The following is a 23,639-nucleotide window of genomic DNA, read 5'->3' on the forward strand; positions in this document are numbered from 1 at the left end:
TTCGAACGTTCTGCACAGCGTGGAAATTATCCCCGCCTGCGGACGTTCCAACGGTCATGACGAGCTGCACAGCTCTCCGTGCCTCATGACGAGCTCAGCTCGTCATGAGCACGGAAAGTGTTAAGAACAGCTGTGCTAAGGAATTTTGTTACCTCATTTGAGGCGCTTTTCTTGTTGCAAAGAAAACTGAAGTGTTATTCATGTAATTATAGAGGAGAAAGATATTCTGTAATGCGCATTTGATTTTGTTTGCCTTATTTATTTTTTGTGTGAAGTGGGATCCATCACAAATAATGTGTGTTCCTTTTTAGCTACGTCTGAATGGATTCATTTCTTCAAGGAGGCTGGTATCCCACCAGGCCCAGCTGTCAACTATGCAGTGATGTTTGTGGATAACAGGTGAGTTTCTTGCACATGCAAAATGGGCGTCATCGGAGGTTAGTGTTCATTTTGTGGTTATGGCAGCAAGACTATGGAAAGAGATCTCCTGATGTGGTAAGACAGTGAGCCACATACAAGACTTTTTTGTCCTAATGGTAGTAAACATGAAGCTAAGAATTCTGGATGCTTGCTTATTTTTGGTCCACAACACTTAACATGTCTATTCAGCTCCATATTCCCCGGTTGACAGATCAAAACCAGTTGTCTGGGTTTGTTTCACTACACCACTAATGTAACTTAGAAAATCTTTTATTGTTTTCATTCTTTAATTTATGGTTCTCTCTCACCAGAGATTCCTCCATTTGACAGTGGCCAGTTTTTATTTTTGTTTTACTTGTTTGCTCTGGTCATAAATTGGGCATTAACTGGGGACTGGTGTGAATTTTTCTCAATGTGTTGTAGAGGGGATGTATATGCATGGAACTGGATACGGTCTGTGCCTTGTTTCATTGGTCTATATACCTTTGGCTAGAAATTGTGATTTTTTTTTTTCCTAGCTTCTGGGAAGAGGACATTTGAGATTTTTTTTAAAGACCATGAGGCCAGGATAATATGCATTATTTCACTGGCCCCTCTTAAGCTTAAAAAACAGGTGAGAAGTAGACCCTCCGCTCCCTGGTTTACTGAAGCTTAGTCAGGCTTTCAATTAATGAACCATAAATACAGGCATGAACAGCATTAACATATGGACAAAAATATTACCATAACTGCAGGCTGTGCCCTTCCCTGATCCTTAATGTGGTACTGCAAACTGGCAGCCAAAGGCTTTGCACTGTAGGGGGTTTGGCCTACTTGTCCCAAAGACAACATACACATGAAAACCTGTTGCCCTTGACCCCAAACAACATGTCCTGGGCGTCGGGCTGTATCCCTGTTGATGTAGGTTTGCCTTTTTGTCTGCATATTCAGGTTTCAACCCCTGCTCAGGAACTTCACAAATAATGTGTATGTTCGAGGCATATGAGCTGCAGATTGTACACCTTAGCATTAGACCGCCACCTGGTGTTGGGCTTGGATGATTGCTGGTTGTTGTTGTCTTGGAAGAAGTCTTTGTAGTCATGAGATAAGTGACTCCTCCCTTGGACAACAGTGCGCATGGGCATCGACTCCATCCTTAGATTGTTTTTTTTCCGCCACTGGGTTCAGATAAAAGTTTCTCCTCTCTGGTCGGAAAAACATTTTTCAGCAACTTCGAAGCGCAGAACTTCCAAAAACTTCAACAAACTACCTTCGACATTGAAGACAAGGCTTTTTGACGACATAACTTTCATTCCGGTCATCGAAGTGGGCTGTTAGGCCTATCGACGCCGTGCGCTCTACACCACTTGGAAAGAACTCAGTTCAAGAAATACCCGAAATGCCAGGCAAAATTCCCACATAGTGATCACCACGAGGCCTGTAACCTCTGCCTATGGCCGGAACACGACGAGTCGACCTGCACAGCCTGTGCGTCCTTCCGATCGAAGAAAACCGGAATCGGAGGGCCCGTCGACACGAGATGAGGAGATCAGCCCCAGCACCGGAGGACATCTTCGATGAAGAGGTTCCCCTCGTTCATGAAGAAGTCTCTCCTGATTTCCAGATCGTATCAGAGGCAGACGACTCAGATGACTCCATTCCATCGGGTCAGCGTACTACTGCTCCTGCACCACTTACTCTGCCCAAACCGAAGGCAAAGGTCAGCACTCCGCCCGAAGGGCCCAGTCGAAACCGAAAATCCACTTCGACAGTCCCACCATCGAGCCCGGCTCCGGAGAAACTAACAAAACCTTCTAGTGCCTCGACACCGAGTAAACCTCTCCCGTCGGCTCCAAAATGTAAAGACACCTCGGCGCCAAAGCCAAAAGACCCTTCGGTACCAAAGCCAAGAATCGTACCAGCACCAAAAGATAAACACGTACCGGTACAGAAACCGAAAGAAGCACCGGCTCCGAAGACGTCCACTTCTACCTCTTCGGTGCCGAAAACAAAGAAGCCTGATTCGGAGGTGCCCAAACCCTCAAACATGCCTACCAAGCCGAAAACAACACCTTCGGCACCGAAAACCTTGCCGCGGGACGTTACAACACCTTCCAATGCTAAAAAAAAAAAAAAAAACCTCCGCCGGAGCCGAAAAAATCGAAGCCCAGGAAGGTTGTAGAAGAGGAGGAACTTTTAACACCAGATCCTCAACAAAAGAAGATCTATAGAGATCCAAAGACAGGCCATGTGGACACTACAACTCCCAAGAAGAGACCAGCAGAGGCACCACCCACTCATGTGGTGCCTGCCAAGAAGGACTTTGCAACATCTCCTAGGTACCCTTCCTCTCCTGTACCTCTTCTTCCTCCTTCTCCTATACCTCCTCACATATCACCTCATATATCTCCTGCACATCCTCCACTATCATCACATTCCTCACAGCAAAATGATGATGAATATAACTTAGAGGGAGAGGAGGATGAGGAAGAGCCTAGCTCATACCACATAGATGAGGGTATTTGGGATTATTCAAACCCAACAGAGGTACCTATATATGATTTTCCAAATCCACAGAATATGCCTGACGTTCCAGAACCGCATTCATACCCATCAAAGCATTCCCCTCCAGAAGACCCAATTAGTTTGTCATCTGTTAAACAGAGCTGCTGTGTACCATGGAGTGTCTATGCATTCTGACGATATTGAAGAGGGTTTTCTCTTAGACACCTTTGAGCACTCTCAGAGGACTGCTCAAATCCTTCCAATGATTAAGGGAGTAATCCAGCATGCTACAGAAGTATTTAAAGATCCTGTACGCACGAGAATTTTAAATCCTAGAATTGAAAATAAATATAGGCCAGCACCTGCAGACCCAGTCTATATTAAAGGACACCTTCCACTAGATTCATTAGTGGTGTCCAATGCTAGAAATGGGGCCAATTCTCAAACATCAGGAGAAGCGCCCCCACCTGATAAAGAATCAAAGGTAATTGATGCATCAGGGAAAAGAGTAGCTGCACAAGCGGCAACATGTTGCGTGTGGCATATACACAAGCCCTCCTCTCTCGTTATGATAGGGCTCATTATGATCAACTAGAAAAACTACTTCAACATCTACCAGATCAGTACAAAGATCAAGCAACTGACCTTATACAAGAAGGCAAGCTAATATCTAATGCCTCAATAAAATGTGCACTTGATGCCGCTGACACCGCATCTAAGGCCATAAACACCAGTGTCATACTAAGGAGACATGCGTGGCTACACATTTAACGGTTTAAACAAGAGGTGCAAACTACCATTTTAAACCAGCCTTTCAATCAAAACCAATTATTTGGTCCTGAAGTAGACCACATACTAGAAAAGATGAATAAAGATACTGACACGGCTAAGTCCATGGGAGATTTACAGTCTACGCCAAGTATAGGCTCCTTTCGTCGCTCCTCCTACAGAGGAGGCTCCAAGCAGACTGGAGCAGACACTACATCATCTTTTAAGTCACAAATCTCCAATAAAGGATACTTTAGAGGAGGATATAGAGGAAACCATAACAAAGGAAGAGGTCGCGGTAACAATAACAATCGAACCTCTTCCACCACCAAGCAATGACTTCCCTCTGCTCCCCCCACAGCATACCACTCCTGTAGGGGGGCAGATTAAAACAGTTACTGCCTGTCTGGAACTCCATTACAACAGACAAGTGGGTAAGACAGATTATCCAACATGGTTACTGCCTAGAACTTACAGCAACACCTCCAAACATACATCCAAGACAGCGCCAATATCTACAGACCATCTAACTCTGCTTCGACAAGAAGTGTTATCACTTCTACAGAAGGGTGGTATTCAAATAGTTCCTTTAGAAGAACAGGGAATGGAGGTTTACTCGCTGTATTTTCCAATTCCCAAAAAGGACGGGACACTGAGACCAATACTCTATATCAGGCCCGCAATCACTACATACAATCAGATCATTTCATATGATCACTTTACAACAGGTTCTTCCACTACTACAACAGGGCGTCTTCCTTACAACACTAGATCTAAAGGACGCCTACTTCCATATCCCCATACATCCTGCTCACGGAAAGTATCTAAGGTCTGTACTAGAAGGACAACATTATCAATTCAAAGTCCTTCCATTTGGGGTAACCACGGCACCAAGAGTATTCACAAAGTGCCTAGCAGTGGTAGCAGCACATATCAGAAGACATCAGATACATGTCTTCCCTTACCTAGACAACTGGCTAATAAAAGCAAAATCGTTCAATCAGTGTGTCCAGCACACACAGCAAACAATTCAAACATTGCACGACTTAGGATTCATAATAAACTACACCAAGTCGCACATACAGCCTTCGCATGTACATCAGTATCTAGAAGCTACACTAAATACGTCCACAGCTCTAGCGTATCCCAGCACAGCCAGGATACAGAGCATTCAAGCCTTAGTCACCAAGTTTCAACACCAGCAGTCTCTACAAGCCAGGGTGTTCATGAGACTAATAGGCATGATGGCATCTTACATCTTCATAGTACCACACCCTTCCATCCAAAATATCATCTGTTACCCTTTACATTTACAAAGGTCTAACGTGGCATATTCTTCCATACGCCTGCACCTTGCAGCATATCTACAAAACAGACAACACCGGTCTCTTTGGAGTACCGGCAATAAAAGAATTCATGGAGGGATTAAAAAGAATAATCCCGCCAAGGTTACCACCTTCCCCTGTGTGGAACCTAAATTTTGTACTCTCAAGGCTCATGGGACCCCCGTTCGAGCCTTTACATAAATGTGAACTGCAATTTCTAACATGGAAAACAGCTTTCCTTGTTGCCATTACCTCTCTTTGAAGAGTAAGTGAAATACAAGCTTTCACAATGCAAGAACCATTTTTCAAATACACCCTAACAAGGTGGTTCTTAGATCCAATCCAAAATTTCTTCCAACGGTCATCACTTCCTTTCACCTAAACCAATCCGTAGAGTTACCTGTGTTTTTCCAAAACCCAGACTCTGTGGCAGAAAGAGCATTACACACATTAGATGTTAAAAGAGCACTTTTATACTACATAGATAAAACAAAATCCTTTAGGAAGACAAACCAACTGTTTGTAGCCTTCTCTCCATCTCATAAAGGCAACCCCATCTCCAAAGGTGGGATTGCGAGGTGGATTGTAAAATGTATACAAATATGCTATTTTAAAGCTAAACGTACACTAACCGTTCCTCTTAGAACACATTCTACTCGCAAACTAGGAGCCTCTATGGCTTTCTTAGGAAACATACCATTAGAGGACATATGCAAGGCAGCTACATGGTCTACACCACATACCTTCACTAAACACTATTGTGTTGATGTGTAAGCCAAGCAGCAAGCTGCAGTAGGCCAAGCTGTCCTTAACTTTATTTCTAACAACTGCAACGGATACGGGTTACCACTGCTTAGGGGAGACACTGCTGCACAATCGATGCTAAGGTGTACAATCTGCAGCTCATATGCCTCAAACGGAAAATGCTACTTACATCAAAACCCCACACCATGTTTGGCTTGCACTTTAACCACATCGCTGCTGTGGTTATTTTTCCCCTGTGCTGGAAAGCTTTGATCCCCACTGTTCATGACGAGCTCAGCTCGTCATCAGCACAGCTCAACTGTGCCTCATGACGAGCTGAGCTCGTCATGAGCATGGAAGGGGTTAAGGAAAATGCTACTTACCAGTATGCATCTGTTCCTGGCATGTAGAGCTGCAGAGTTGTACACGCCCTCCCGCCTCCCCGGGACTCTTATCCGTTCCAGTTTTAATCTTATTTAGATGCACACGCATGGACATCCTTTTTCTTACTTTCTCTCTACTAACTCCATTTCCCATCATGGCGAAAAACAATCTAAGGATTGAGTCGATGCGCACTGTTGTCCAAGGGAGGAGTCACCTATCTCATGACTACAGACTTCTTCCAAGACAACAACAACCTGCAATCGTCCGCGTCCAACACCAGGTGGCGGTCTAATGCTAAGCTGTACAGCTCTGCAGCTCTACATGTCAAGAACAGATGCATACTGATAAGTAGCATTTTCCTTAGAGTGCAAGCCAAAAATGGTGTGAGGTTTTGATGTAAATCAGTGGTACTCAGAAGAATGAACGTGCCTCAGGGTTGAACCATGTCCATGGTACATGCATGCAGTGCATAAACTAAATAGGTTCCTTGGTTGCAGTACTGTTATGAAAGCTGAAGGTTTGAAGGGAAGAGTCAAAGATCATTCTTTCCCAGGTGTACAGTATATCCATGTAATAGGCTACCCTCTAGTTGTTCGAGTGGGTTGTATTAGGCCATTTCTTGGTGGATAGTTAAAAGTAACATTGGATGCTCAGTCACAGATGGAATCCTTATTGTGAACATCAGCAGATGGGTATGTGGAAACCCACGTTGCAGGCAAGCATCAATGTTTCAGGATTTATACATTCATCCAAACGGACATTTCTTTATTTGTTTCTTTATTTTAAGTTCAGAATCCTTCGATTTCTGCCTCTTATTTTTATTATCCGAACCTAGCTGCAGAAACCCAAGTTCTTTAGAGCAGAAATGTATGATGCACATCACTTCTGCAGAAGTTTATAGTTGAATGAAGTCACGTTGCGTATCGGTCTTTATTTAGTCATTTTGCTTCCTTGTAGGTAATTAAACTACATAGGGACCACTTGGTTTAAGTTTGTGTTTAAGTGGACTAAAATATCCGAAACGTGGCTTAGCATCATGGTTAATTGGTAATAGTCGGAAAATAACAATGTACTCTGACAGAGTTAATACTTTTGCCAGCTGTCCCAATTGCATTCTTGTATTTGAAGTATTGTTCTACCTTGAACTGTGGTAAGTATTGTTTGATGTAGCTTTATTGTATACTATGTTGCTTTGAGTGCGTATGAAGTGACCATTAAAGTCTCTACGCTAACCTTTTCTGAGCGCTGTTAATCCTATGTGACAATGCTGTACTTTGATAAACCAGTGTTTCTTTTTCCTGAAGGATTCAGAAGAATATGTTGATGGATTTAGATAAAGAAATCATGAACGAACTGGGCATCACGATAGTTGGAGACATCATCGCTATTTTAAAGCACGCCAAGATTGTGTACAGACAGGTAATGAGGTTTTAACCTGCATCCCTAAGCTGTGATTGGGACGTTGGTAATAAATGATAACATGTTGTTGAAGTGTTAGTGTGCCTTGTTTTAAACCCAGTATAATATTGACATTAACTTATAGCTTTTCAGCCTTTTATGTTTACGAATCAAGATGGCAAGTATAAACGATGGCCTGCATATATTACCACATTACAACAAGAGTTGAGGCAACCTTTGTTCTTCTCAGCTTACAGATTTGTGGCCCAGCATGAGTCATGGAAAAAGATGTATTTTGTGAACTTGCCTTCAGGGTACAGTTTTAGGCTTTGTTTTGACGCACTGAGCGAGTTGTCTTATCTCTAGGGAAAAGGTCTAAAACAGAGTTTGACACTGGTAGTCCAAAAATATTGAGGTGGTGCAAACTTTGATTTGTAGTCGGATAGAGACTTTGTAAGGAATATGGGGCACTATTGCCAGTGAAAGTGAAGACTACTTATAGGAAGATGCACAAGAATCATTGAGGCACAGTGAGTCAGCAGACTTGGTGGTAAGGAAGATGTGTTGCTAAAGCAGTTACGGTCAGTTCTTGATTTGTGAAAGTGTGTGTATATATGTATGTGTATGTATATGTGTGTATGTATATATGTGTATGTATATATATGTGTATATATATATATTCACTGAAAAAACCATAGGTTTCACACCAGTTATAGTTAGCTGGAAATTTTACTGATATAAAACCATTGAAATTCCCACGTTATAGTTAGTCGGACTCACTATAACTTGCGCGTACAATGCACTGCTGATGACATCACTCATGACATCACTGATGAGACCATCCAGTGAATGTGTGTCTTTCTGAAAAATAAATTTGTTTTATATATGTATTTGTAAAGGTCGATAGAAGAATAAATGTTTAAATAAGTGTGTAAATGGATGTTTTTTTAAAAAAAATTGGTTGGGTAACTGGCATATTATGTGTATCTTAGTGAATACATATATTAGCGAGTATTGTTTAAATATTTAAATGTTTGTATCAGTGTTTCTCTTTGTGTATAAGTGGCTGCATGGGGTTGGTGACTGACTCACTGTTTGTATGTGTTTTGAAGACAGCATATGTGCAGGACTGTATGGGTGGATGAGTGTATATATGTGTGTGTTAGTGAGTGAATGACTGTCTCACTAGTGTCTTCATTAGTAACGACATATGTTTTAATCTAGTATATGTGAGTATTGATGTATATAAGTGAGTATAGTATATATAGTGAGAGATTGTAGGAGTTCCTGTGTAAATAAGTATGTGTTTCTATAAGTGATTGTTTAAGAGAGTAAGTATGGGTAAGTTTCCTTAGAAGTAAGGTGGCAGTGTGTGTATAAATGTATATGCAAAGAAATGGATGTTTAATAGTTTATTTGCATGTGTGAGTATGTGTGTGAGTAACTTTTGGATGATTGCTGATGTGTAACAGGATGTGTAGGTGTATCACTACATATGATGAGTGAGTATATGTATGAGTGACTATATAGAACTGTTGGTGAATGAGTGGATGTGTATATAGATGGTGGAATTACTGAATTGGTTGTTGTTACTGGTTTGGGTATCTCCATTTTTTAGAAAATGTTTGTTTCTATTTTTGAATATGTGTTTCAAGCGTTACATTACACTGAAATTAGGTCTGTCACTCTGTCACAAGGATGGTGTCATCAGTGATGTCATGAGTGATGTCATCAGCAGTGCATTGTACGCGCAAGTTATAGTGAGTCCGACTAACTATAACGTGGGAATTTCAATGGTTTTATATCAGTAAAATTTCCAGCTAACTATAACTGGTGTGAAACCTATGGTTTTTTCAGTGAATTTCATAGGTTTTTTAAATGCTAATTCCTAACTATAACTGGTGTGAAACCTATGGTTTTTTCAGTGAATTTCATAGGTTTTTTTAATGCTAATTCCTTTGTATATCGAGTTTCTAACCTTTTTTTTTTTTACAATTTGCTGTTTTTTTTAAGTATTCATTTTTTTTATAATTTTTTTCTTTTGCGCTCTGGGTGCGCGCTCCTGGAAGCTTTCAGCTAAGCTCTCCTGTAAGCTTCTCCGAGAGCTCATCTGAAAGCGCACCCAGAGCGCAACTGTCGTTCGTGAAAAAAAAATATGAATGAAAAGTTAATAATAATGCAAAACATTTCGTACCATACAAATAAAATTTGTTTTTTTTAATATTGAAAATGATTATGCATTTCTATTAAAGATTGATGACGTCACTTCAGCGCACAACGTACGTGCCCTCGGAAGCGCCTACGTGCGCGGCTCCTAAACGCACGCAAAAGCGCCTACGATCGCGCCACGTGTGCGCCCCGGAAGCGCCTACGATCGCGCCACGTGTGCGCCCCGGAAGCGCCTACGATCGCGCAGCGTAAACGCACCCGGAAGTGCACCCGAGCGCGCAGCGTAAGCGCGTCGGGTCATGTGACCCTAAAATAACACTTTTCATTGGTTGCTAACAGTTTTTTTTTACAATGAATGAAATCCCCACCCATTTCCTTCACTTCTTCTTTCACTTTTGTGACTGAAAGACCTGCTTTTTTGCTGCTCCTTTTTTCTTGGTTCATCATGGCTGCCAGATCATCCAGCAGTGAAGATGACTTCATTGATGAAGAGCCACCTACCCCAAAGGTGAAGGGACATTTCATTTGGAAATTTTTTAAGTTTCCAGAAGGCCAGAAGAAGGTGAATGCACCAAAAGTAGAGTGCAGGATCTGCAAAAAGGTCCTGTCACGGGGTAACCCCCTAAAAAAATACTCTTTTGGCAACTTCACGATGATTCGCCATGTGGAGACCAGGCACCCCCAGAATTTTGCCCGAGAAAGTGTCAGGGCTCTGGCACAGGAGGTTCCCTCTACATCAACAGGAGGAGCAACTTCTTCTGGAAGAGACCAATCTCAGGGGCAGGTAGCAAACATCCAACCTGCATTCAACCATGGGGTCGTCAGATGCAGATACTGCAATCAACTCCTCACCTATGGGGAGCAAAGTGTCCTGCTCATGGTTCGGGCATTAGAGAACCATCACTGCCCTTCCCACCCCTAATTTTTTTCTTTTCTTTTTGCTCCTGTTGAGCAGTTTCTATTCCCTGTTTTTGTTCCTCTTCAGTTAAAAGAAGAAAACCAAAAGTTCTTTTCAGAACTACCTCCAATTCTCATCAAAGAGCTATAATCTTAAAAAATGAAGAGTAAGTGAAATATAGTGCATTGATAATTGAAAGGAGAATGAGTAAGAAAGAACAGAAAGGTATGAGAGGTGAAAGGAAGTGAAGTAGGAGGACTGAAAGAAGGTGAGTGTTAGAAAAGAAATTTATGACACAGTGAATAAACTGGAGGCCTCATTTCTGAAAAGTGACGCATCGCTACGTGAAAATAGCGATGCGTCACTTATCTGGACGCACTCCTTATGACATTCCACATATGTCATATTTAATATATGACTAATCAATTCGCAAGGAGTTACAGATATGTCAGTATTTCTGACATATCTCTAAACACAAAAGTAACGCATTGCAGGAGTGCGTCACAAAAGTGACGCAACTCCAGTAATGTGTCCTTTCACATGGAAAAAGCACCATGTGAAAGGTTTGCTGAGAAGCAGGCGCAAGATTTTGGCGCAACTGCATCCTAAAAGTGACGCACTGCGTCATTATTACCAAGCTTTTTGCAAGGAACACCCCCTCTGCATGCATTATACCTGACACTATTTTTTAAAAAGTGACGCATCTAGGTACATGGGTCACTTTTTAAAACTCTGCGCCATATTGTATCTGCATCAGGTATAATGTATGCAGAGGGGGCAATCCCTCGCAAAAAGCTTGGTAATAACAACGTACTGAAATCTATGAGATTTCCCTGCGTCATTTTTTGGATGCTATTGCGTCAAAATTTTGCGCCGGCCTCGCATCACTTTTATGTTTACACATATGTCAGAAATACTGACGTATCTGTAACTCCTTGCAACATGATTCGTCATACATTAAATATGACACATCTGGAATGTCATAAGGACTGTGTACAGAAAAGTGACGCATCACACCAACAGTGTAATAAAATGTGCCTCGTTGCACTATATTTAAAGGATGCAACAGCATCCTAAAAGTGACGCAGTGAAATCTCAAACATTTCACTGCGTCGCTATTACAAAGCTTTTTGTGGGGGAACACCCCCTCTGCATACATTATACCTGACGCTATTTTTAAAAAGTGACGCATCTAGGTACATGGGTCACTTTTTAAAACTCTGCGCCATATTGTATCTGCAACATGATTCGTCATACATTAAATATGACACATCTGGAACGTCATAAGGAGTGCGCACAGAAAAGTGACGCATAACACCAGCAGTGTAATAAAATGTACCTCGTTGCACTATATTTAAAAAGTGACGCATCTAGATAGATGCGTCACTTTTTGAATATTGCATAACAATGCGCATTTTTTTTACACCGCTGGTGCGTCACAAAAATTGACGCACAGGAAGCGCAAAACTAACAGCGCAAGGCCTTCATAAATATAGTCCTGGATTTAGGGGGTCAGAGGGGGTCTACTCTTCCCCCTTATGATCCAATCAGCTTCCTGCGCGCAAGTCGCTCGTCGCGCCTGGAGCGCTCTCCCGTGCGCGCACGGGAGAGCGCATATTCCCGCGCAAAACGAAAAAAAAATTTTAATGCCCTGCAGGACCCTATTTTAGTCCCTACATCAAACCTAGGGGGTCAGAGGGGGTCTACTCTTCCCCCTTATGGTCATTTGCCCCTTTTTTTTTCAAACCCCTTCTGTCTCGATTTTACCGAGACACAAGATGGCGGCCGCTCCGCACTGTTTAGAATGTTTACAGACAACTGAGATCCAATCAGCTTCCTGCGCGCAAGTCGCGTGTCGCGCCTGGAGCGCACTCCCGTGCGCGCACGGGAGCGCGGCTATAGATATATATATTTTTTTGAACCTTAATTACTTAAAATCCACTGGAGCACATATCTTGAGACATAGCAAAGGCACATCGGGCTACCAGTCCCTACAATTTTGCCAAGTTTGGTGGAAATCCATTCAGCCGTTCGGGCTAAAAGTGAAATCGACCGCCCTATGGAAATTAACATGGGGAAAACGCGTTTTGGGACCCCCCTTTTATCTCGGCCCCCGCTTGACGAATCCCCCCCAAACTTTCAGGGAAGGACCGGACCGCCATGAGACCATTTTCCTGAAAATTTCAGGCAGATTCGTCAACCGGCGCCAAAGTTATTCAAAATAGAATGTTGAGATTTAACATTGAAAATTATCCTAACTATAACTACCTACTGGCGACCGCCAGTAGGTAATATATATATATATATATATATGTGTATGTATGTGTATGTGTATATGTGTGTGTATATGTATATGTATCCATCCATCCATCGGGCAGAAACAGAGGGCAGTTTTTCCCACCCTGTGGCTGCGATGGAACATCTCCACAGGAAATGCTGCATTTTACCATGTTCTGTCCGTTTTATGACACCCCGAGAGACTTATTTAATTCCTATCCCGAAACAGGCCAACTTTAAACAAGTTCGGCCTGCATTTATATTTCTGCAGATGCTGTCTGGTTCTACTGTATTTTAAGTTTTTTAAGTTTTTTTTAATCTGCACCAAACTTAGGACGAGTTGTGATTAGCTGGCTTGCTCCTTATTACTATTTGTGGTTTCATGTACTTGTATAGCTTATAGGTAGTAGATCTAGCCACTGACTTTCATGCACTGTTTTGATTAGTTTTACCTTAATATAGTTGGTGTTTGGACTTTTAGATGAAACTTGTACACGCATGACGAATCATGAATACATTTGTACAGGTTTGTTCCTTAGATTGCACTTATTATATCACACCTTTTTTAGGTTTCGACTTTTGGCGAGGGGCGAAGCCCCTCCCAGTCGAAATCTTTTGTCTTCAGTAGTGAGGTTAGAACCGCCTCTGTTTCCAATTGGCTAGCTCCATAAATGGAGGCTAGCCATTGGAAGACATAGGCTGTCTATCACGCTTTCTCAGAGAAAACGCGATTCGGGGGCGTTTCTCTGGCTTTTTTTAAGCCCCGCCCCTTTGTCCCGGGCCGCGCTGCGATTGGCTGCCGGCCCGGGACACCCCCGTGACGTCATTCCAGGGCCGCGCTGTGATTGGCTGCCGGCCCGGGACACCCCCGTGACGTCAGCCAATCACAGCGCGGCCCGGGACCTGACTTGTTTCGGAAGCCGTGGTAGTTTTCTGCCCTCCCTCGTGCGTCGCGAATGTTGGAGCGTAGAAAGGAGCACAAGGGCTGAAGGCACCGTCACGAGTCCAGGAAGGAGGAGAGAGGCTGCTGCCAGCAGCATCCTAGCCCTGGGCAGGGGGAGGGGGGAGGTGGGCTGAGCTGACTGATGAGGAGCCACCCTCATCAGTTTCTGCATCGTGCGTTGTGGTGCCCGGGAGGGGGCTGTCTCATTAACTTCCGCCCCCCCCTCCTTTAATTAAGCAGCGGGCGGCACCGCTTCGCACGGGGTGTGGTTGCTTTTGGGGTTGGGGGCTGTGCCGAAGTCTCTGGCCCCCGCCCCTCCTGTGCACCTTGTTGTTATTTGAAGTTGTTGACTTGAACACTGGCTTTCTGTTTTATAGTGTAATTGTCTTTCGTTAGACATTCATATCCCGAGGGCTATAAATACATAGTTACACGCGGAACAAGCCTAATTAACAGTTGAGGAAGAAAAATAGCTCATTCACAACGCAAGCATAAGAAGGTGGAGGGAATCCAGAATTCAAAAATAAAAATAAATTAAGTAGTGGCCACTATGTGATGCATGGGATGAGAACACAAAGGAGGGAAGTTTGAACAACGAAGAACTCTTAAATTACACGGTAATCGTACGTTTACGTGAAAAGTCCTTCTATCAACCGGGTGTAGTTCAATATATTTGGAAAACACAGGCCAAGGAGAGTTTTGATGACCCGATTTGGAAAGCAGACTGCCATAGGCCACCCTCTGCCATAACCTAGCAGGCGTCTTTACACGATCAATTATTCTGTCCCCATGGTGACAGCTGCAGTGCTTCGTTTGTGTTTAAAAAAATACATAAGCACGTCGAACTGAAGTTAGATCTTTTTATTGCATGTGTCAGAGAAATTTAATGTAGCGCAGCCATGTGTGCAGTAAAATGTTAGAACTGGAATGCAGGCTGTTAAGAACAGTACCATGACGTAGTGCGGCTATCCAAAAGGAAATAATCCATTGTGAGTGTTTTAACAATCTAACTTTAACGGGTTTGGTAAGGCGAAGGGAGATTCGTGAAGTCCTGCAGTAAAACCGTGCAGAATGTGAAATATGTCCTACGGAGCTGTGAACTTTAATCCGTAATTAGGGGTGTGCAGTCTGGTGTATGCGCAGTGGTGAAAGATAAATAAGGACTTTGTTGCTGTAATTGGAGTCGTAGAGACCTCGCTGGCCTAGCGCCTTTTTAAGTCAGTAAGTGTCATGACCTTTCGAGATGAGCTCAATAACATGAGTCTCATTTGGTTATTTGCAGGCGATGTGCATGGCAGCCACAACTAGACCGTAACGGAAACATGCGGTTTGAATTTTTTTTGTTTCTGTAGCCTGTGCAACCGGACATGTCCACGCAATTCTAAGAAAAAGATTATTGTGCGTGTGACGCAGACACCACAACGTGATCTCTTTTAAGATGGGGCTTTGGCTGCACGCTGGCCTGTTGAATGTTTCTTGCAGAGGGCAGTGTGGTACCTTTGTTTAGAGACGGAATTTCGCCGCAAGTTCAACTATTTATTAGTCGTCATTATACTCAATGTCGGCGTTATAGACCGGGATCCTATCATAGCACGTTAACTGGGTAGGTACTGTCAGGTGACGATTACCTGTCCTCCTTTAATTTGACTGGCAGGGCGGACACACTTCTGCGTAGGCTTTTTACTTCGTATGGTAGAGTATTGGCTCTTTTATGAAGCAACAGGTACCAGTACCTACTTTGTTCCAGTGGTTGATAGCGAGTTCCACAGCACTTACTTTAGGGAGAAGATTCTCTGCTAGCATAGCCGTCAGGGTGGTGTTACAGCATGCCGGAGTTCCGAAAGTGAATGAACGATAGACATGCCTTTACATTTAGTTTTTATCTTGTTGCATTTGCTAAGCGTTCAAAGATAGGGATCACATGTCAGGTTATGTCTTCTGACAACATGCTTCTCATTTTTGTAAAAGGGATATTGATTTTTACTTTCATCTTATGACTGCAAAGTGAAAAGATTTTATAAAGTGACCTATGTCACAATATTGCTGTGGTATAGGGAGTATGAAAGGAAAGACGGTAGGGTGCCCATTTTTTTCCTAACTTGCAACAGGATTTAAGTACCTGTAAATTGACTGTACAATTATTTCACAATACACTAGCAGCAAGGAAAGCTCAAATGAGGCACATTTTTATAGTTGTGAAGTGTGATGGAACAAAGATTTTAATGTGATCAAAACGAACCCGTTTTCCACTATTATCATTTGTGCTTTATATACGGTTTTATCAAAAGGCGAAACCGTTGCATTTTAAATGCTTGTTTTATACTGGTTATTATATTGTGCTTTTATGGTTTTATGTAACATAAAACCGAAAAAAGAAATTTGATTGATATACATGTGTGCTGGTGGCCACTACCGCTTGGACCACCCATTGCCCCTGACGGCACTGCCAGTGTCAGTACCAACACAACTACTAACCATCACACTCTGCAAGTGTGACAATTCATACCATTCCAGGCCCCTAAAGCTATAAGAATGGCTTGAATTGGCAGGTTTTACTCATTTTTAATGTATATTGGATTATTAAACTGCTTTGCTCATCTCTTAATTAGACAAACCGTGCCGTCATGTGGCAGACTCATAAGTTCCAGGGCTGAGCACTGGCTCAAATTAAGCACTGGGTGCGGCTGGTGAAGTTTAAAAACACATTCCTTTCCTCAATTGTGTTGTCTATTACTTCAGGAGTTGACACCCTTCTTGCCTTTTTATTATTTGATTAACTACTTTGTGCCATGGTTGAAGTACTTCCTGCTGAAATTAATTTTCCTCCGTAGAGTATTCATGTCACGTAGAGGCTGTTGCAGAGCATCTAGTATTCGAAGGGAACATGAATGAAGGAACTTTAGCAGTATTAAAAGGTGATTAAATGGTCCGAATAATTAAATGAGGTCTTTAATTTGTTCAGGTAGTCAATTTTCTCCAATTAACAGAACAGTTCCACAGAAAGAGTTATAGTGAAACATCTTAGTCCTCAAAAGTAATGCTTCTGGTATTAACCATCTACAGTCTGAGTTAATTATTAAAAATTAAAGCATTTTTGTGTTTTTTTATCTGTTTGTTAGTCAGAAATAGCAAGTCTTGTGTTATGCTTACAAAGAGGGTCCTGTCTCTGACGCCATTTTTTTGTGTTTGTGTCTGAGATACTCTTTCGAGTTGTGGTCTGTCATAATTGATATTTAGGTCCTCAGTAAATATTATAGCCAAATGCATAACATCCCTACGTTAGAACAAACCCATTCCTAGACTGTCGTCTCTCTCAGCAGAGTTGGGAGTTCCTGTCAATGGATGGGGGTTTGTAAGTGTATTCCTGTCATGTGGGGATCCTGCCACATATTTCTAGTTTGGTATCTGCTGGGTCCAAATTGTAAGCCTCTCCTACTTTTTGTTTCTGTGTTGCCAAACCGTAAATTTATATGATTTTCTTTCAGGATGTGTGTAAAGCGGTCACTGAGTCTGTCTCGCCGAACCTTCCGAACAGTATGCAGTGTGATCTGCGCAGAAGTGCTCACAGTCGTAAGTGTGATACTTGAATGTTTTTCATTTTATATTCATAATTCTTTTTAGGATACTTACTTTGAACATCTTCAGGGCCTATCTTTGTTGTTGGGACAAGACTTTGATCCCTTTTCTTAGTCGTTATTTTGCACCGGAAAATTCCGATTTGAGGCTGAATTTTTAAGGATAATCTTCTCGTGTAGGTTTTAAGAGGATGGCCCTCACTTCACATTTTATATAAAATGGCATAGATAAGCTGAAGGATGGAGATGTTGATCAGATGTTTAAAAGGTTTGCACCTCATACCCAGGTACGAATCCCATCATAATAGACTGTTGAAGGTAAAAGCTGGGGGTTTTTTTGTGCCAAAAAGATAGTGGCGTTTTAGTGCCAATGTAATCTTGGGCCGTTTATAGGTTTATTTAAAAAAACTAAATGGAAAGATGATTAAGAATATTTATCAATTATTTTCAGAAACACATTTAATTTAGTTATTTGGCAAATGTAACCAAATAAATGGGTGTAATCTGCAAAAAAAATTACTGACCTGGTCCATTTTCCAAAATTTCTTGGTTATTTGTATTGATTTCATTTATTAGAGCCTATCGAATGTAACGGTATTAAATATAAGAGTCTGGTTATTGGTTAAAGTATAGTGGAAAACGCAGGTTCACTAGTTGCCTGCTTGATGTTTGGTTGACTGAAAAAAGTGGGGTTCTTGTGATGTGCACATGGAGAACAATGTTCTGCCTTTTCATAGAAGTGAAAAATGATGCAAACACTCTGCATAGCAAGAGATGCTTGTGGTCTTCGTGCATGGATTTCCTCTAGCAACAGAACTATTTAGTCTCTACGCTGAAGACCTGAATAAGTGGTTCTGCAAAAGGGGCTGTTAGCGAGCCCTTATGTCATGAGTACATGAGAGACGGGTACTTGCGAGATCTGGTTCAGAAGTGGAGGGAGAATCCTGGAGTTATTAGAAGCTGGTGTACGTGACTAGCTCTGCTGAATTGCATACAAAAGATATTGTCCTTGTACATTTGGTCTCTGAAATCAAAGTAGCAGGATGGCAAGGATAAGTGATGCAGACAATGCAAGTTCAGGCTAACTTGTTCTCCTTTAAATTTATATGGTTGCCTTTGTATGCTCTGGGGTGTAGATTGTATCTCTAGCCTTTCTCTTGGGCCAGCTACCATGACCATCTTAGTAAGCATTTAAGTCCATAAAAGGTGCAGAGGTTTAGTAAGGAAGCAAAATATTTTGAATGTACAAAACTGCACTTCATTTAACAATCTGCTCGGTATTGCTGCCCTTCTACAAGTCTGAGGTATGTTGTAAGTGATCTGCTCTTTTCTGTCCAGCCGCAACTAGAATGATCGCCAACAGCTTGAGCCGAGAGTCTCCACCTGGCACGCCCACCCGTCGACCCGACACGAGCACATCAAAAATCTCTGTCACTGTCTCCAATAAAGCAGCAGTGAAGAACACCAAAGCAGGTACTGTAGTTTAAAGTGGAGAGAGCTGCTGAACAATTTATGCTGTGAAGTTTTTTCAGTTTCCATAAAAAATATATTGCAACATTATTCCCCAAGCATAGTTGTGTACATTTCTAACTCTTCCATTTCACCTGTGACACCCCCAACCCTCCATCTGTGGTTTCTGGCGCTGGTTGGAGGAGCTGCACCTTTCTAGTTATCAGCGTTATGATGGTAATTGAAAGAAGCGATCCATTTTCCATTATAATATAGGCATATCTTGCCTTGGTTTACCTGATCCATTCGCTGAAACGGAGGTCAGGTAGTTTTAATTTAGTCACGTGCTGTTGCGCGTGTGCCAGTTGTATAGTGGCCGGGCAGGTGGTGTATTTTAAACAGCCTACAGGCTGACATGCTGTCAACCCAAGTCTGCAATACTTTGGTGTCCCCTTGGACCGCCCAGTTATGACTATACAGTGTTGTATTTTTTAAAACACCCCCAGGTGTGTACAGTATCTGCCCTGTACGCTCTCGGCAGCTAGTTCATTACTAAACTGCCTCTCACCAACCCCTCCCTTTCCCAAACTCCTCACACTGGGACGAGGTGGGAAAGGGAGGGGTTACAGCCTTTGTAAGATGGCCTGACATAGTCATGAGACTCAACTCAGATCGAGTTGAGAAAAGCCGTCTTGGGAACCGAAACTTTCAGATCCGAAAGACATGTCCGGTTCCGTGTTGAAACCGAAAGAGTGCCTTCTAAATCCTCCGGACCCAATTCTGCACCATATCAAAGCGAAATCAGACCCTAAGCAGAGGCCATCTACATCAGTCCAGATACTGGACATATTTTGGCTAAAACACCTTCGAAAAAGAAAGTTAGTTCTGAGGACACCAGTTATAAAATTCCTCCTAAGAAAGAGGACTCACTCATAGTCTCTAATGCTCGTAAAAGAGCTACCTCAAAGGCCTCTGCAGATGCACATCCCCCAGACAGTCTAAATTAATCGATGCATCGGGTAAAAGAGTGGCTGCTCAAGCTGCTAACCACTGACATATTGCCAACACAAAGTGCCTACTAGCTAGTTATGACAGGGCACACTGGGATGAGATGGAAGACCTACTTTAGTACCTCCCAGAAGAGCATAAGAAGAAATCCCAAGAGTTAGTACAAGAAGGAAAACTTTGATCTAGTTCCTCCAATGTTGTGCCTTAGATGCTGCTGACGCTGCAGCAAGGGGAATGAACACCAGCATACTCCTACGACAACATGCCTGGCTTGGAATTTCAGGTTTTAAACCTGAGATTCAGCAAACTATTTTAAATACCCCTTTTAATCAACCGCATCTATTTTGATCGCGAGTAGATGAGGCCCTAAACAAAAATGAAAAAGGACACAGACACTGCAAAGTCCATGGGAGCACTTCAGTCCGCATCAAACAGAGGCTCCTTTTGCTGCTCATTTTATAGGGGAGGGTCCAAGAGTACATCATCTGACCCTACTGCTTCTTCCTACAAATCAAATACACAGCCCTCTTCCCTCTAGAGGTTTCTATAGAGGGGGTACAGAGGAAACAATTTAAAGGGTAGGGGTAAGAGCACACCAACTTTTAACTCCCCATCCCCCAATAAGCAGTGACTTCTCGGTTTCCCCCCGATCATTTAACACCTGTTGGTGGAAGGCTTCAACAATTTTCCCCCATTTGGCAGTCGATAACCTCAGACAAATGAGTACTAGACATTATCCGACATGGTTGTCTGGAGCTCACCAGCAATCCTCCCAGTATTCCACCTCATACTCAAACTCTCAGCACAGCTCCTCAAACAAGAGGTACAACCTCTTTCAACAAAGGGAGCCATAGAACTAGTTCCATTACGGCTCCAAGGTTCAGAAGTTTACTCTATATACTTTCTGATCTCCAAAAAGGACGGCTCCTTAAGACCAATTTTTGACCTAAGAATGTTAAACCTTTACATAATGTCAAAACATTTCCATATAGTTACATGTCAACAAGTGCTTCCACTTCTACACCAGAGTAATTTTTCTTCTTTTTTTTCTCTATGTCCGCACTGGACCTAAAAGATGCATACTTTCACATTCCGGTTCATCCAGCACATCACAAATATCTCAGGTTTGTGATAGCAGGGAAACACTTGCAGTTCTAAGTACTCCAATTCGGGGTAACTTCTGCTCCCATAGTGTTCACAAAATGTCTAGCAGTAGTGGCAGCTCATCTCAGAAGAAGACAAATCCATGTCTTCCCATACCTAGACGATTGGCTCGTCAAAACCAGCACACATCAAAAGTGTTTACAATACACTCCATCTACGTTAGACCTACTCCACCAATTGGGTTTTACAGTCCATGCGTTAAAGCCTCCTCTTCAGCCTCTACAAATAAAGTACTATCTGGGAGCAGCTCTAAACACTTGCATAGCTCTAGCCTCTCCCAATGCAGCCAGAATTTTTAAAATATCCAAACTCCGTTACTACAGTTTCAGACTAACCAATACCTAGCAGGCAGGACTTTCATGCAACTGCTAGGAATGATGGCATCATGCATTGCAATAGTGCCTCATGCAAGATTACATATTTGTCCCCTACAAGAATGCTTAGCGTGTCTGTGGAAACAGTCACAGGGTCAGTAAACAGATCTAGTGTTGGTAGACCGCCGCACTCCTCACACTCTGCAGTGGTGGAACAAAAAAAAACTTATCAAAAGGGTGGCCTATCATCGACCCTTTTCCACAGACCGTACTGACAGCACACGCATTTCTCACAGGTTGGGGTGCCCATCTCCACAATTTTGCAATTCAGGGTATGTGGGGCAACAAGCATAAAAGTCTCCACATCTACTATCTGGAGCTGCTGGCTGTGTATTTAGCATTGGAAGCTTTTCAGTGTCACCTCATAGGGAAAGTTGTCTTAGTCCGCACGGACAATATTACAGCAATGTACAAAGACTGGGGAAGACGCACACTCCAACTGTCACGCCTCTCTCAGAGCATTTGGAGCTGGGCAATTCATCACAGGATTCATCTTGTGGCAGAACACCTTCCAGGAGTAAACAATCAGATTGCAGACCCCCTCAGCAGAAGGAGGCAGCAAATACACGAGTGGGAACTTCATCCCCAAGTTCTCCTTCCACACTTTCAACAATGGGGATTTCCATAAATAGATGTTTGCCACAGTGGACAATTCAAAATGCTCAAACTTCGCCTCCAAGTTCCAAGACCCTCTATCCAAAAGCAATGCCCTATGGATGAATTGATCAGGGATATTTGCCTACGCTTTTCCTCCTCTCCCTCCTTTTCTGGTTCGCAAGCTCAGGCAGACATCACTCACACTGATTTTAGTAGCTCCCACATGGGCCCATCAACCATGGTTCACCACACTCTTGGAACTATCAGTAGGACCACATCAAAAACTGCATCTCAATTCCAGCCTTCTTACTCAGAACCATGGAGAAATCAGACACCCAAACTCCAAGGAGCTCAATCTAGTGATTTGGCTCCTGAAGTCATAGTTTGGATACTTAAATTTGCCGCCGGATTGTATGACTATTCTTAAAGAAGCAAGAATGCCAACCACCAGAGCATGGTATGTGGCAAAATGGAAGGATTTGTTGTATATTGTAACAACAATATTGACCCGCTAGATGGCTCTATCCAAAATATTATTTGTCACCTGTTGCATCTACACAAAATGGTCTCGCCTACACATCTATTCGATTGCATCTTGCTGCAGTAGCTGCATATTTGGAAAACCTACAACATTCATCTTAGTTCAAGGTTCCAGTAATTAAATCCTTTGTGGAGGGCCTTAAAAGAGTAATACCACCCAGAGTACCTCCTTTGGAATCTGAACATTGTGCTTACAAGACTCTTGGGTCCACCTTTTGAGCCATTACACAATTGTCCATTACAATTTCTTTCATTAAAGGTTGCCTTCCTCATTGCTATCACTTCATTGAGGAGAGTTTGTGAGCTACAAGCATTAACCTTAGAAGGACCCTTCCTTCAGCTTCATAAAGACAGAGTAGTTCTTCGCACCAACCCAAAATTCCTTCCAAAAGTTGGTTCTGCTTTTCATATTAATCAATCAGTTGAGCTACCTGTGTTCTTCCCTCAACCTGATTTAGTACCAGAAAGAGCTCTTCACACACTTGATGTCAAGAGCGTTACTGTACTATATTGAAATGACAAAAGATTTTCGTCAGACAAAGCAACTGTTTGTTGCATTTGCTACACCTCAGAAAGCCAATCCTACCCGTAAATCTGGTATTTCAAGATGGATTGTTAAATGCATTCAAACTTGCTACACTACAGCTAAAAGAACATTCGTATTGCTGACAATCGTAAAGCAGCAACATCGTCCAATTCACACACATTTACCAAACACTACTGTGTGGATGTGTTAGCACATCGGCAAGTCAATGCAGGGTAAGCAGTGATAAAGAAACATTTTCAAACAACTGCAACACCTACCGGTTAGCCACTGCTTTGGGGGAATATATAGTCTGTGGAAAGAATGTGTATCTTAAGCACACATGCCTCAAATGGATTGGTACTTACCCAGTAAGCATCTGTTCTTGGCATGTAGACCTGTAGATTCACATGCGTCCTCCCCGCGCACCTGTAGAAGTTGCAGTTCCTAATATTTACATTACATACGCATGGACATCTCTGTACTACACTCAGTCACTCCATTCTCACCCTCTTGCGGTAAAACAATGAAGTCGATGCCTATGCACACTATCACCGAAAGGAGGAGTCCCCTTACCTCGTGACTGGAAAAGACTTCTT

General features: G+C 42.5%; 1 protein-coding gene across 5 annotated transcripts in view; it reads left to right on the forward strand.

Annotated features, from left to right (window-relative positions):
* C9H19orf47 (chromosome 9 C19orf47 homolog) overlaps positions 1-23,639 on the forward strand; it is a 128,452-nt gene that overhangs the window by 27,148 nt on the left and 77,665 nt on the right. For all 5 annotated transcript variants that reach the window (XM_086938256.1, XM_086938257.1, XM_086938259.1 and 2 more), the window contains exons 3-6: positions 312-399; positions 7,430-7,544; positions 17,296-17,380; positions 18,724-18,858. In XM_086938256.1, the coding sequence (XP_086794382.1) occupies positions 312-399; positions 7,430-7,544; positions 17,296-17,380; positions 18,724-18,858 (423 nt within the window). The remainder of the gene's footprint in view (positions 1-311; positions 400-7,429; positions 7,545-17,295; positions 17,381-18,723; positions 18,859-23,639) is intronic.

This window comes from Lissotriton vulgaris, chromosome 9, assembly GCF_964263255.1.
Source record: "Lissotriton vulgaris chromosome 9, aLisVul1.2, whole genome shotgun sequence".
In the NCBI taxonomy this organism is placed as follows: domain Eukaryota; kingdom Metazoa; phylum Chordata; class Amphibia; order Caudata; family Salamandridae; genus Lissotriton; species Lissotriton vulgaris.